General features: G+C 54.0%; 3 protein-coding genes across 3 annotated transcripts; 1 reads left to right on the top strand and 2 right to left on the bottom strand.

The window, feature by feature from the left end:
* Positions 1–193: 193 nt before the first annotated feature.
* Positions 194–3842, bottom strand: K489DRAFT_409554 (uncharacterized protein; the record flags this gene model as incomplete). The annotated part of the gene is made up of 2 exons (XM_033607596.1): positions 194–1345; positions 1404–3842. 2 exons carry the CDS (start codon positions 3840–3842, stop codon positions 194–196), a joined length of 3591 nt encoding a protein of 1196 aa, XP_033460783.1.
* A 3351-nt stretch (positions 3843–7193) lies between these two features.
* Positions 7194–13103, top strand: K489DRAFT_318379 (uncharacterized protein; the record flags this gene model as incomplete). The annotated part of the gene is made up of 2 exons (XM_033601314.1): positions 7194–7560; positions 7630–13103. 2 exons carry the CDS (start codon positions 7194–7196, stop codon positions 13101–13103), a joined length of 5841 nt encoding a protein of 1946 aa, XP_033460782.1.
* Positions 13104–13600: 497 nt separating this feature from the next.
* K489DRAFT_379736 (uncharacterized protein) lies at positions 13601–14882 on the bottom strand. The gene is made up of 2 exons (XM_033604725.1): positions 14330–14882; positions 13601–14116 (listed from the first exon to the last, which is right to left on the bottom strand). Exons 1-2 carry the CDS (start codon positions 14682–14684, stop codon positions 13992–13994), a joined length of 480 nt encoding a protein of 159 aa, XP_033460781.1. The 5' UTR covers positions 14685–14882; the 3' UTR covers positions 13601–13991.
* Between the last annotated feature and the right edge of the window lie 421 nt (positions 14883–15303).

Raw genomic sequence — 15303 nt, 5'->3', positions numbered from 1 at the left:
ACCACCACTGCACGGTCCAGACTGTACTTGCCCGTCTTTGGGCTTCGCCTTGTCACTCGAGTATCTTTATGAACCTGCCGGCCATGGTATAACCACTGCGTTCATCCCGAGACTTACATTCAAACCATGTTACAAAAGTGGTACATCATGAATTCGTAAAGTCATCCCTTCCTGCCCATCTGAGGCCATTCCTTCATATTGTCTGCAGGTCCCTCTCAAGGTTCATCCTCGCCTTGATCTGCGACTCCTTGAACATCTCCCATCCCTGCGGGTCCTGCTCCTGCAACATCCGCAGATCGTCTACGTTCGCGCCGACCTTGGCCAGCGTCTTGGTCCAGCCGTCCTGTTGCACCATGGACTTGAGCTCGGTGCCTGAAATGGCCTCGAGCTTGTCCTGCAGCGTCCGGAGCCGCTCAGCCTCATCCTGGCCGTGGCCTAGCGCCGGGCCGAGTGATGGCGAGTCGACGACGGAGCGCCGGATGCTTTGGCCGAGTCGATGCAGTTGGCCTTCTTCTATGGCCAGGGCGCGGGATCGCCGTGAGGCGAGGGATGCGTCGCTGTTGTTGCGGCGGGCGCCGGGTCGTGTGACGTTGTTGATGTCGTTCTCGGGGTCTTCGTCGGACTTGCTGCCGGGATCGACGGCGGTTTGGGGATCGTCTAATGATAGAGGCGCGGGGATTTCTACGGGTCGGGTGCCGATGGATAGAGGGATCTGTGGCGGTGAAACAGGACCAATGCGTGTTTCGGGATATTCCTCTTCGAAACGCGCGATCATGTTGGCGAGGGTCTGATCGAGGAAATGTAAGCGGCGGTATGAAATCTCATCTCCGCAAGTCGCTTCCTTGATCAGAGCTGGGCGGAGCCTCTCGCGGATCTTTCGGGCACTGTCGAGCAGGTTTTTGCTCATCTTCTTCGCTTTACCGCGCTGCTCTTGATCGAAGCCAGCCGATGAACTGGGACGTGGAGTGCGGGCTCCTGTAATGGGTGTGTTCAAGCTGCTGCGTCGGAGGTCGCTCGCCTTTTCACCAAGGACATATTGGAGCGCTTTGACGACTCCTGTACCACCAACAATATAGTCATCGTCTGGAGCTGGGTCGTCGGTTTCGGCTTGGCCTTCAGCATCGGTGCGACCAATGAGGTGAATGAGGACATCCGGCACCGAGACTTCTTTGAGCTGCCGCTCGCTATCCTTCAGTCGTATCGGATTCGCCGGCGTATTGTTAGTGATGGTGTCAGCAGCGCCTGCCAATTCCGCAATCGCGTATTGCTCCATGTTTCGTAATGAGTAGGCAACGACTTGCTTTGCCAGTGCTTTGACTACCTCGCTATTGTCTGCGCTGGGCACCTGTACGACATAGTCAGCAATTTGAGCGAGATGAGAAGAGGTGAATTCAATGACTTACGTCAATGTCGATGGAGACCAAGGTGTTGGACACCTTTACCGCAGCCATGTAGCTTGCGTAAAGAGCGCAAGCTTCTTCTTGATTCGACTCGTCTTTTGCGTTGGCAAGCGCGGTTAGTTTAGGATTCTCCAGAAGCTCGACATGAGCAAGCTTGGGAGCCTCTGCTAGGACGTCCGCAAGGGCGATGGCCTGCTTGGCACTCATTCCGACATCCGTCAAGTGAATGCGTTTGAGCTCAGGCATCTTGCCGATATACCGGCGTAGGAGTGAGATTGTGTCACTGTCGCGGCTGCAGAGATCGCGATTATGACTGAGGTCAATGAAACGAAACTCCGGTAGTGTCGTTAGAACTGAAAGCAGACGCTTGACGGATCCGCCATCGAGATGACAGCCTGACAACTTTAGACCCCAGCATGATCTGCTTGTCTGCGCGCTGAGAGCTTCGGCGATTCGATCAAGCTTGCCACGCAGGTCGTTTCTTCCGATATCCAAGCCTCCACAGACCCCCGAGCGGATATACCGCACAACATGCTCCAGGCCTTCGTCGTCAATGTTGTTGCCTGCTAGTCCAAGCTTGTGAATGCCGCCAGCGATTGCACAATCAACCATTCTCTCAATCTGTCTCGCAGTGAATGCGCACTCCGAGACAATGAGTTCGTCGAGCCCGTCCTTCGCTAATCGCCCGCTCAAGCATCTATGAAAAATCTCTGCGGCATCTTGATCAACAGTGCTTTTGATAGAGCTTACTGAGGTATTGATCGGACCTGTTCCGTTTTCCACTGGAGCTGGTTTGGGGAACTTGATCATTGACAAATCGATAGCCTTTATGGACCGGCACAAGTGGAGAAACAAACCAATGTGTTTCCATCCGCGGCGAGAAATTCGTGGGTTGTTCCGGAGCACGAGCTGTTCAATGACGCCGCTACGCTCTTGATGGGGCTTTGTCACGATTCCATCTCGATGTCTTGGAGTTGTGCTCTTGCGCCGACTCGGCTGCGGCCTGGTCGCCGCGAGTAGTCCAGCAAGAATGCATCGTAGTCCCTCGTCGGGTACGTCAGCATCTTCTAGAATGAGCTTCTTGACCGGGACCACAGCCAGCCAATCGCCGAGAGTGACCATGTCAGCCAATTGTAGTCGTGATCCTGTCAAATCGAGGCAGTAGACCACGCCCGGCTCGGTCGGCACACAGCACGATGGCGACATAAGCTGCTCGGTAATTCGCTTGAGGATAGGAGATTCGCGAAGTTGACAGCATCGTCGATATATGCGCACGGGATCCGTGGTGGGCCTGTTCGCTCTGGCTTGTTGGCCGGACGTGCTTGCGCTGGCATTTGTCCCGGACTTGCTCGAGGCATCAGAAGTGGTAGCTGTCTGTGTGACGTCTTCATTCAAATCGGCATCTAATGAAAGCTCAACAGGAACGGAACCATTCTCCTCCGCCCGTCTTCGCCTCTTCTCTTTGCGCTCTTTGCGCTCCTCTTCTGATCTTTTCTTCTTCTCCTTCTTCTTGTCTGTGCTTGAAGGGCTATCGTTGGCTTCGTTTGAAGCTTGTGGTTTCTCTGCAAGATGTGATGGGGTCTCGGCTTTCTTCCCATCAGTATCGTCCAAGGAGGCCACAGCGTCGCTTCTATCCTCTATACTTGTTGCATCGTCTCCGTCGCCCTCTCCCTCTTCTAAAATTGCTTCGGGGCGGCGAAACGCTTCGCCCTCCGCTCGCTCCTTCGCTTTGGCATCCGCAGTATGAACTGCAGGCTCGACCTCCTCTTCCTCGTCGCTCGAGAAGCGCGTCCCAGTGGCAATCTCGACATCAACGCAGAAGGATACCTTGCGCAGAGTACTCGGGTCTACGTCCCGTAGTGTACACCGCTCTCGATTCGGGTCAACGTTCAGTATACGTCTCTCGCATATGGAGCCCTTCGGCTGAGTCTTTGGCGCGCTATTCTGCCCTTGTCCTCCAGCTGACCATTTACGCGTGAGCGAGGAGAAGAACGATCCATCTTTGCTTTTTGTCGGGGCAGGCGATTCTGGGTCCTGTCCATTGTCGCTTTGTAGGCTCGTTCTGGAGGCGTTGGCTGATCCAGTCGGCAGACCAGGGGAGGGTGTTCCGTTTGACTGAACCGGACCGGATTGTGCAGGTGTGGCGAGTGTCTGATTCGTAGGAACAGATGACGATGACGAAGAGAATTTGTTGCTAATGTTCGAAATCCATGATGATCGTCTCGTCACAACTCCTCCTACCTTCTCTGAGCTGGCGCGCTTGAGCAAACTTGGCCGGCGCAGCGGCGATTTGGAAGACGGCGGTGTAGCATCTCGTGCGGGCGATGGTGCAGATGGTAACGCTGTCGTGGTATCTCGCGCTGGCTGTGAAATAGCGGCCGGTGTGACCTGGCCAGGACAGGAGTTGTTCCTTTGTGCATCAGATCGGTTTGATTGTGTCATGTGCTGTTCTCTATTCACTTGTGACGACGATCTGCTGGCCCGATTGACGATATTTGATGCTGACGTAGATCGCGATCGCGTTGCTAGAACAACATGTCAATATATGGTCGTGTCGATAAATGAGCGTGTCACGGAATCAATATGGACATATGTTGAGGGTGGGCCTCGTCGAACTTTCCAAAATGACCTCACTCACCTGGGGATTTCGGCCGGCTGGGTTGCACCCAGCTCATCGGAACACCGTGAATATCCTCCATCGATGATCAGTACGTCGCACGATCACACTGACGGGTTTGGACAGAATATCTGAAATGGCGATGAAAGCGCGCTTCTCAGGTTGAGACTGTCGCCTTGGTATACTCCATATCGAAGAAGGCTATCGTTGACAGGGACTGGGAATGATTCCCACGTGAGCAGCTGAGGAGTGCTCGCCAGCCGCAGCGCGGGTCCGAATGGTTGATTAACGGCGGTCGAGCCAAGCAGCGATCGGCGCTCTATGCGAATCCCGTATGTGAATGCCCGTTTGACTTGGATTGATCGATCAATGAATTATGCATGGGAGAAGAGCGACAATGGTTCGAAAGATGTAACGATGGAATCCGTTAAAGGTTTTTGGCTGTCGCATGCACGTGGAAACCCACCGAGACGAGATGAGAATGTATGATGAATATGGCCTCGGATGAACGAATTGATCGTCAAAATATGCGGGAGTCGAAGAGAGGGGCGGTCCAGCCGGCGGTGCCTATGGCGTAATGATGGCATTCCATGAACCGCCGGAAGTTTCCTGGCTTGTCCTATCCCAACCCGGTTCCTTCGCTTTCTTTTTTTTAGATGCTCGCGCTATACTACTGTCCTGCGCATCAAAAGAAGCCCGGATTACCATCCGTTGTCTGTGGAATTCATTGCACAGGTGGCCGCCCGCTCGTGAACAACCCAAGCCTGCATATAAGACGGAAAAACAAACGAAATTGCACTGCCTTGATCTATTCCTAAGACCGTGATGACACCGTCTATCCCATCCGTGGTACGCTGCATGGTGTTTGTAGAGGTAGTGCACCCTTCAGATATAGCACAAAGTGTCTCGACACAGATCTCATACACCTGGGCACCTGCAGTAATTTAAGTTAGGGTCGCCAGAGAACGAAAGTCGATGAGGATCGCAGACCAAAGGACCTCGACAGCATTGAGATCGTTGCAGCGTGTTGTGAGACGTTAGACGTTGTTGGAATCCCCATCAACGAGTCGTCTTTGTACGGCCCGCGGACGATATTAGTATCAGGGAGAGTCCCCCCAATACTCGCGACTGCACGAGTTCAAGTAACTGTGCGATTCATGAGTTAGAAGCAACCGGCTTCATCCATACATCCACACCACCCTGGTACAGATTAGTCGTTTAAATTTTGTCGTCATCGCTATCTGGATTCTCCTGGGTGGTCTTATCATGAGAGTGGTTCGTCATTCCACCGACAATACTTCTACCGAGCGATCAACAAAGTCGTCCCTCGCTGGAGACTGCGTAGGTCCAGGCCCTCGCCAGACTGGGAACATGCTTCAGCCGCGGGAGGTGAGACTGCATGGCTTCACTCAAAAAACTACTCGAGAGGCTGCTGGAGGCAGGTGCCCATAGAACCTGGAGCCGAGCAAGTCGTTATCGGATTGGTGAACCACACGATACTTGCGTGGCGTTCGGAACGTGCTCAGACACGAAGTGCGCGGCTCATGTGATCGATTGCACAGAAGAACGCGCTTGACTGTGCACCACGGCTCTTGATTAGAGTCCGTCGCGCATCATGACGGAGTAGTGAAAACTAGTTTGCCGGAGTAGTGGATGATGTGTCGCGCAGATGCAGTGCACGGTGGGGAAGAAATAATATGTACCTAGGTACGCAACAGAGAACAGGAATCATTCATCTCTCGAGGTGAGATCGGGAGGGCAGTCGAACGAGTGTCGGAGGATCGGGAGAAAGTCCATCTGGCCATCGCTGGTCGGCCTTGGGCATGTACGATCGCTGTAATAATTGTGCAGTACTGTGTATTGTAAGAACTGGACATGCAGCTCCTGGGATGATGCATGCTTGGCAGACACGAAGGATCGAAGCACCCCGTCTCAGTGTTCGTTCCCTACTAGTGCTTTCCACCACATACATTTCCGCCGTACGCCCGAGAGAGGGTGAGAGGATGATGATACCTCTTACACATTTATCGAAATCCCCAGGTAGTGTTTCCAGGAAACTTCAAGGGTCATTATTTAGCAGCGATGATGTTTGTCCGGTCATGATCTGGCGCCACAGTGTATCGTCTACCCAAGTCAATTATGGCCGCCTTCCACCCGTGTCTCTACGCCATTGATGACTAGTTGTGTGCTCCACGGGGATTGTTGGTGACGAGAGCGACGATGAAAGTATGTGCGGTGTACTACAGTATAGCAATGGTATAGCACACTCGAGGCAGATTGTGCTATACGATGCCGCCTGCAGTGCAATAGAAAATTTGTGGTGGATTCTGGCGAGAGCACGTGGTGATGATTCGGGGCAATAGAAACCAGGTTTGGCAGCAGACCTGTGTTTTCATCATCAGCTCCAAGTGATTATTACTAGGTACAATCATCACCTGCATGGATTGATGAGACATTGGAAGCCCCATCTGACCGCCGTGCCGACTTCCACCACCACCCATGGATCGTGCAGCCCGTGCGTACCTAATGAGAACCTTGGAAGAGAGAAGAACGCAAGGTAAAGCAGCCACGCAGCCAAAAAAAGTATCGACTCTCCACCTGGGCAGGCTACACCTGGGCATACAGCAGTAGCGTGTTTGTATGGAGGACTCCTCCCGCGCCCGCTGGGACGACCCTCCCCCCTCCACACCATCAAACCCTCGCGTCCATCATCGCTCCAAGCCCTGGGAGGCTATTGATTGATTGTTCTCATCGTCCCCTTCGAACGGAGGCCTGGCGAGGGCTCACGAAAAGCAACTCCATTTCGGCCAGTTTTGGATTGTAGCAGCATCTCGTTGACCAGACCCGTCAGACAGCTCTTCTCTCACTGTCAACGTCGCTGCCGCCGCTTTCGAAGACACATCGGACAACGGTGCATGAGGACTGTTTGAACGCAGCGTCGGCTTCAAGGCCGCCGACCGCGTCGCTCCATCAACTGCTCTTGCAACAACGCTTTCCAGAATCTTTTCCGCACCTCAGAAACGGCCGGTCCGTCTCTCCCGATCTCCATTGCCCTCTTGACCTCCAATCATGATGGGCCGATCGTTTTCATTGGAATAGTGTTTATCTGAACATATCAATGGCCCATTGATCAACCCTCTTGGATGAAACACGCCGACTCCCCGACCGCTTCAGCTATGGCGGAAAGTGCTACGTTGACCCCTCCGGTGGTCACGCTGTTGAAGACGACGGGCGATGTGGGTACAAAAGACAAAAACGCAATGATGAGATCTATCAGCATGGATATCCGGGAAGAGAGGGAAGATCTCAGGAAGGCGGCAGAACAATCCCTTAACGCTATACTGGAGTTGGATTTGGAAGGTCGGGCTCGCTGGGTGAGCCCGTCATGGCAACAATTGACCGGGGTGCCTAGCAGCGAAGTCATTGGCTGCCCGATCACAGATATCCTGACGGATAATCCCACAGTCTTCGCTGACTGTGTGGAGGCTATGCGTAAGGATGATTCCAAAAGCCACTTCATACGATTCTTCACGACAGTGCGAAGTGCTCCTAACGAGTCGACGGAATCGTGCTCGGCGGACGAGAAAACGCCCATCGATGCGATACCTGGAGACCAATTGTCGTGCAAACTTGAGCAGTCTGATCACCAGGCTGCGGATGGAGGTCGAAAGGACGTGGCCAATGATGAGCAAAAGATCGAACTGGAGGCGCAGGGCATCATGGTTTACGATCGCACTACTGGCGAGGAGAGTCACACAATGTGGATGGTCAAACCATGGGTTGCTCACGAAATCACGATTGATCTGCCTCAGGTGCTCGTCGACTCGCTCGGAATCGGTGCCGAAATGCTCGCCAACTACTTGACATGGCTCGCGGATGCTGGCGCTCATGATCCTGGAAACCATCCGCCACCGCTGCCAGTTTTGTGTCGTATCTGTGAGCGCCAAATCACTCCCTGGTGGTTTGAGAAGCATACCGAGCTCTGTTCGCAGGAATATCGAGCTGAAATGGAGGTTCAGATGGCACACGAATCTCTGAATGAGCAGCGGGCGGCTCTAGTCAAGGTCTTGGACGCGCTCGAAGCACAGTCACGCTTAGCAAAGCCCACTTCTGCTGATGCCGGCTCTCTGACCTCGGCTCCTAAAGCCGAGTACAAAGGCTTAACCATCGGTCCCGTCTCGACGCCATCATCAAACCCTTCGTCCGGTCGCGCATCTCCTTCACATGTCCCAGCACGCTCCCGCGAATCCTCCTCAAGCGGTCTCAGTCATCATCGGGCGCGATCATTCGCTGTCAGGAGACCACTGGGCCGCATTGTCGAGCTGGTCCTTGACCTCTGTGATACTGCCATGGAGATTAGCACCCCCTCAATCAAAGACACTAAATCGTATGCTCCCGGGGAATTACGAACGCAATCGCCACAATCAGAAGGCCGCATCCAGCAGGTGCTGCAATGGCAATCTCCAAGCGCGGGCTCGTTGGAGAATGAGCAAGGGCTGGCCCTGCTCTGCGACGACACTTCGCAACTCGCCAAATCCAAGGTGGAAGCCGTGTTTCGCCATCGGCGCATCCTGGAATATGCCGAACGCATCCGTGTGGAATATGACATTCTTGTACAGGAATGCATCGAAGCTGCACTGCAGAAGGCCGCGAGAATCGCGGCCGGTGAGCTCAGCGATTCTAGTTCGGATGGAGAGCCAGCACAGTATCCAATGGATGAAGACGTTGTAGTGACGCCTTCGGAATCAGGGCGCGAGCCCGTAGAACACATGCCACCGGACGATTTCCTATCGCTAACCAATCACCGGTCTCCTCCAAGTGGCCCGTCGTCGATGGCAATGGCACTACGCGACCCTGCAGAATTCTCGGCGCGTCAACGACAGTCTTCTGTTGAGTCTTCGAGAGCGAGCAGTCCCAGGGGAGCTACGACTCCGAAATCATACACTGCGTCGTTCGAGCCTTTTCCATTTCACAAGCGGGGATCACTGGCATTCGAAAGTGATGCGGGCGCCGAAAGTGATACCAGCATCCGCTCTTCCGCAGCCAGCGGCAGCAATCGCCGAGCCGATTCGCCGGGCACAGATCTCAACCTCAATCGTGTCGCCAGCACGCGTTCGCGTGAAAGGAAACGTCACAGCCTAGTTCTTCCGAGTCTTACCAACACCGGCCGTCATCAATCCCCAGGTAGAGGATCTGTTCCGCCATCATCACCGCTCCGTATGGCCAAACCTAGACTACCGAGCGGCAGCGAAGCCATCCAGTCGCCCATCACTTCGCCAGTGTTGACTAGCGAGTTTACTTCACCAGTAATCAGAGCTCAGCATACGTCCAACCACCATCGACGACAGTCTTCCACAGCTCTGGCAGAGGCTATGGGTCGCCCGGCGTCTCCTCGGCTGACCGCTGTAGTGTCCAATCCCCAACCGCGTGCGGTGCAGACGTCCATTAAGGATTTTGAGATTATCAAGCCAATCAGCAAGGGCGCCTTTGGAAGTGTTTACCTTTCCAAGAAGAAGTCTACTGGCGATTACTTCGCCATCAAAGTCCTGAAAAAGGCGGACATGGTTGCCAAGAACCAAGTCACAAACGTCAAAGCTGAACGTGCAATCATGATGTGGCAGGGCGAAAGTGACTTTGTTGCAAAGTTGTACTGGACATTCTCCAGCAAGGACTACCTCTATCTCGTGATGGAATATCTTAATGGTGGCGATTGTGCTTCCTTGATCAAAGTGCTTGGAGCGTTGCCAGAGGATTGGACTCAAAAGTACATCGCCGAGGTAGTGCTCTGTGTACAGCATCTGCACAGCCGGCAGATCGTCCATCGCGATCTCAAACCTGATAACTTACTCATTGACGCACGAGGACATCTGAAGCTCACAGATTTTGGTCTGTCTCGAATGGGATTGATCGGCCGTCAAAAGCGAGCGATCAACGCGAAGCCGGGAGATGCGCCTCCCGATCTTCTGAAGGCAGGCCCGTTCCGTAGAGCACCCTCCGTCACATCTTCCCGATCCACGTCATTTGATTTCCAAGGCGTCAACCATTCCCCGGGGCAAACACCAGCTTTAACACCAGCTTACGCTAGTGGTGAGCTTTCGAATCCTTCCTACTTCAGCCTGTACCGGGAGACCTCGCGTGATCCTTCAAGACGCACTTCCGGTCATCGTAGCGACAGCGGTGATAGTGAAGCACTTTCTGGCGCCTTCCGGCGGTTCTCCATGGCCGATGGCCGCACACCTATCGAGGAAGAAACGGCCAGTGAGGAGGGGGCTGAATCTCCCGATCCGTATGCTCTCCAGCCGGTTGCAAGCAACATCAGCATTCCCAAGACAGATACTCCTCCGCAAACCTCGGCAGCAATGCCACCTCCCATGATGGCTTTGTTCGACCCAGAAGACAGTAACAGACGGTTTGTCGGCACGCCAGATTATCTTGCTCCAGAGACTATCAATGGTGCCGGCCAGGATGAAATGAGTGATTGGTGGTCACTAGGCTGCATTCTGTTCGAATGTCTGTACGGCAGACCTCCTTTCAATGCCGACACGCCCGACGAAGTGTTCAAGAACATTCTTGGTAGAAAAATACAATGGCCGCTTGATGAAGATGACGACATGGTCTCGGAAGAAGCTAAAGATCTGGTGCTGAAGTTGATGTGTCTAGATCCGAAGAAGCGCTTGGGTTCGAACAAGGACGACGAATATGCCAACGGCGGTGATGAAATCAAGGCTCATCCCTGGTTCGCTGGGATTAATTGGGAGACTCTTCGAGAGGATGAGGCCTCATTCATTCCCATGAGCGAGAATCCCGAAGATACGGAGTATTTTGATGCTCGCGGTGCCACGATGCAGAACTTCGCTGCCGAGTTTGAAGACCAGCAATCATCACCAGCGCCCACACCTGGTGCCGATTACCCTGATCGCCCACATGATGCGTTGTCCAGAGTTAGAAGCCAAGTCAATGCAGTCAAGCGAAACCTGATGCCGCTACACATCCCGCCACATGTCCGAGACTCTCGATCACGCCGACTCAGCGAGCCGGTAGCCTCCGACGATTTCGGAAACTTCCAATTCAAAAATTTGCCTGTCCTAGAGAAGGCAAATAAAGACGTGATTCTCAAGCTACGGGCTGACGCGCTATCCGCGCACTCGAAAACGTCAATGTCTCCGCCATCATCATCAGCATCGCCATCGGCTTTGCCTTCGCTGGAGTCAAGTCCCGTGGTTCCAGGTCCGCTTCAACGCACACTGTCCTCTGCTAAGAATGTTAAACGAGCGCAGTCCCCCGCAATGCTGAGTCAAGCTAGCGCCTCGCCCAACAGGGGCTCACAGCCCTCCTCTCCACTGCTGGTCTCATTCAGCACGGGTAATGGTCAAGAACGTCGCAAGACATCCAGCGGCTCTTCAGCTTTGGCACAGCAAGCGACTAGTGCGGCGCAGCCTGGTCACTTGTTTGATCACAACTCACGACTTTCGAGGGGTCTCAAAGCCCCTATCGGTGCTTCATCGCTGAGTACGCCTGGCAAGGGAGGCCCAGGGTCGGCGCCACTACAGAGAGAAAGAGCCACGTCGACCAATCGACAAACCAACGTCTCTTCGCCACGACAACGTTCGCACACTTTGGGAACTCAAGAGCTTGACGCCGATGTCGTACCTGAAATGCTCCCTTCGCATCATCACAAGCGTCTCAGCGGTGTCTTTGACGTTTCACCGTCATCTTCGGACACTGAAGACACTCGCCACCAGGCGTTCCTGCGAGTCCAGCGTCGTCGACAGAGTTCCCGCAGATTGTCGCAAGTCAACGTTGGCGACGGTCCCATATACCGAACGTTGGACGTGCTCGTGTGTGAAGACCACCCGGTATCGCGTCTCGTAATGGAGCGCCTTCTAGAAAAGCTGCGATGCCGCACCATCTCGGTGTCTAACGGTTCCGAAGCGATGCGTTACGCCATGAGCGAGGTGAAATTCGATGTCATCATGATGGAGTATAAGCTACCTCAAGTCAATGGCGCTGACGTCGCGCGCATGATCCGTGACACCAAGAACGCCAATTCTCATACCCCCATTGTTGCCGTGACTGGATACCTCAAAGAGCTACAAGCGCCACATTACTTTGACGCTTTGGTCGAGAAACCCCCGACGAGGGAGAAGCTCGAAGAAATTCTCGGACGTCTGTGTCAATGGAAGTCGGCTCCAGAAGGCTGGACGCCAACGCAGCCGCAGCCCGTCCCTCCTTCAAATCTTCGGCAGGAGTCGGTGCCCACGGATGACAGTCCTACGACAACGACGTCCTCCGGTTTTGGAGGGTATGGCCCCGTCTTCTCCAGCCACCGTGGGTCTAGCAGGGAGGACTCAATCGGATCTTCCTCATTCGGTGAGACTGACTGTCATTTCGACAGCATCCCCGTCATCATCAGCCAGCAGTCCACAGGTGACTGGGATCAAAGCGATCTCGAGCGCAACTTCGGAGGATTGGGCATCACCGATCACGACAACAATCGCGCCAAACCAAACTCTTACCACATGCACCAAGCCTCTGCTCCAGCCATCCTCGCAAGCATCGAGACCCCCGCGCCAGCGCCGCACACGCCCCGCAAACAACCATCAATGGAAGCCATCCAGGCCAAACGTCGCTCGCTGGAGAAGGTCCGACAGGAATCCGCCGCCGAATCCGGCGATGACGAGGACGAAGAACTCGGCAACATCCAAGTCCGCCAGCGATCGCCCAGCAAACGCAATGCCGGCAAACGCACGTCCAAGCTCGGCACCGAGATGATGCGCACCAACAGCCAGGGCAGCGTCGTCTCAAGCGAGGATCTCCTCTCGCCCAACGCTGCCATTGCGCGGAGCCCGCGTGCCGCTCCTGCCAGTCCCATCGTCGACGACCATCTCCATCCCGGCGACGCGGTCCCCAGCGGCGGACTCACTCCACCGGAGATTTTCCCGCGGAAGCCCGGTCACCATGCCGAGATCATAGATATGGACGCCGCGGAGCCGAGTTCGAGTCGTGAGAACGAGAGCACGCCCAAAGCAGCGCATGTCGCTGTCGATCTGGATTCCGATCCTACTCCGAAGGCGCATCCGTCGTGATAAGCCCTCTCTATCACGGACAAATGTTTCGTCGACCTGCACTTCATTTCTCGCTTTTCCCTTTCGTGCTGTGTCACATGGCGTTTCTTATCTTCCCAATTACTTTTCCTTATCGATCGTGTTGTTTTCTGTTACGAATTAATGACCTTTGAAGAGCCCGGCGTTGTTCGGAAAGCGATCTGTACTTTTTCCACTTTTTTCTCCCCATCATCTCGTCATTGGCTGTGGACCCTATCTTCTCTCTCAAATGCGTCTCTACAGGGCGATGTCTCATCCGCACCGCGCAGCGTATGTCTTTGCTTGGCGAAAAGACTCGGTCTGGGAGACCACTGGCGGCTTTATTCCATCTCACGCTTGAGGGAGAGAATGGCAATGTAGATCTTACAGGAGGCGCGTAGGGGGGGCATGTTCTCTTTTCGTTTGCTCCTGCGAATCTCCCTCTGCTGCTGCGCCAGGTTTCGCTCCTTCACGTCTGGTCGAGGCGTTACGAAAGATTTCTGTACAATTCATGATATTTGTTCATAACCGTTTTCTCACAGCCTTCTGAAAAGGAGTTTTCTACCTATTGCTTTTCGTACGTGAAAGTCGCGCAAGACTCTTTGTCCGTTTTGATATTCCGTGCATCAAGAGTTTGCGTGCTTGCGACCCCACTGCATCCAATAAAGGCTTGGTAAATGTGCGGGCTCGTCATCTACCCAGCACCAGGTCTATTCATATGGCTGTTTCGGTTTTTCGTTCCCCCCGACCAACGCCGTGCTAAACCGACAAAAAAAATACTGAAACAATGTGGAGAATGAAAAAAAAACTTTTCTCTTGAACCTTCGGGACTCGGCCCTCTCGGAAATTTGAAACAGATTCGTCCGACGAGTTCCAAGCTTGCCTGGGATACTATGAGAAGTCGCGCAACTTCGACATGTCATCCAGGACCGCTTGCAGCTGATCATCGGAGATCTTGCCTTCGAGTGACGGGATCAACGTGCGCGCTTCGTCGGCGGAGTCGCAACATAGACTAGCTGTATTTTGTAGAAGAAAGAGAAGATTATGTGAGCTCGAGATCTAGCAAGCAGCCTCCTTCTTGAGGATAGTCGTAGGAAAGTGCGTGAAGGAGCAATTCGAGGGTGAAATGGACGCGAGGAGCGTCACCGCAGCCGTGAATAGGACGAGCTGCACAACTCACGCGGAGGCAGAAGCCGAAAAGGGAAAGGAAGAGAGATTCAAAGACTTACCCAATTGTGCCCGCTCAAACTCCGTGATTCCCAACGCCCGTTGCGTCAATTCGGTACTGATCTGATTGACCTGGGTGACGATGCTGGCGTCCTTGAAGCGCGCAAACGTCTTGCAGTACTCGCGCGTCTTGAGGTAGATGTCCGTGTTCCGGAACTGGTTGTTCTCGCCGCGCGCCTCCAGCTGCGACAGCATCAAGTTCACCTCGGCCACGGACAGCGCCTGCACGTTGGTAAACTCGCCCAGCCTTAATCTTAATCCGGCCTCTTCGTCACCGGTCTTGACGGGTCTGCGTCGTGATGTGGGCGCGCCGCGCGGGACGGCTGTGGATGTGGTGGTGTTCTGGGGTCCGGCCATAGCTGATTGGTTTTATCGATCTGTTTCGTGAGAGGGCGTGGGTTTTTGTGTGATTCGGTTCTACGGAGAACTTCAGGCGATGCGGATTTGCGGATATCGGAAGTTAAGTCGTTCGAGCATGCAAGGCGCTGCTCTGGTCGTCAGGGTATAGAGTCTGTATTGTCGAGATCAATAAACGTTCGGCTTTTTGGGAAGCTATCGCCTGTGTCGCGTGTCGAACAAGCGGTGCGTCTGATGCCTGCCCTAGGTGTGATGACTGACTGTAATTACGGGAGGCGATAGCCTTCACTACATGGTGCTGACATTCATGTGTTGCGGCTCTGTGAGCACATGGGTACGTCTGCCTGAGGCCAAGTAGCCTCTTCCACCACGCACCTACACGTCAAGGGTGCCGCTGATTACAGATGCGGTGCAACAACGTACAAACTTTGGAAAGAAAATGTTGCACATTCGGACCACAGTGGGCATCAGCGTTGACAATAGCAAATGCAAGGGGCATCATACAGCATGCCCAGGTGTGCACATATAGTGGAGCCCGATCCCTTGTCAACGAGTGTAGGACACACGATCTTGAAACGTCCCCAATCTCAACGTCCGGACCTGAACGACTTCATGACGT

The sequence above is a fragment of the Dissoconium aciculare genome, assembly GCF_010015565.1.
Source record: "Dissoconium aciculare CBS 342.82 unplaced genomic scaffold K489scaffold_5, whole genome shotgun sequence".
NCBI lineage: Eukaryota > Fungi > Ascomycota > Dothideomycetes > Mycosphaerellales > Dissoconiaceae > Dissoconium > Dissoconium aciculare.
The sequence above is the reverse complement of the archived record's forward strand: the minus strand, read 5'-3'. Positions and strand labels throughout refer to the sequence as shown.

What these genes read in the sequence shown, in the direction of transcription:
- K489DRAFT_379736 (XM_033604725.1), bottom strand. Translation starts at nt 14,684, where the DNA reads ATGGCCGGACCCCAGAACACCACCACATCCACAGCCGTCCCGCGCGGC. An exon ending in GTTTGAGCGGGCACAATTGG is followed by an intron (nt 14,117 to 14,329) that starts GTAAGTCTTTGA and finishes TACAAAATACAG; the next exon opens with CTAGTCTATGTTGCGACTCC.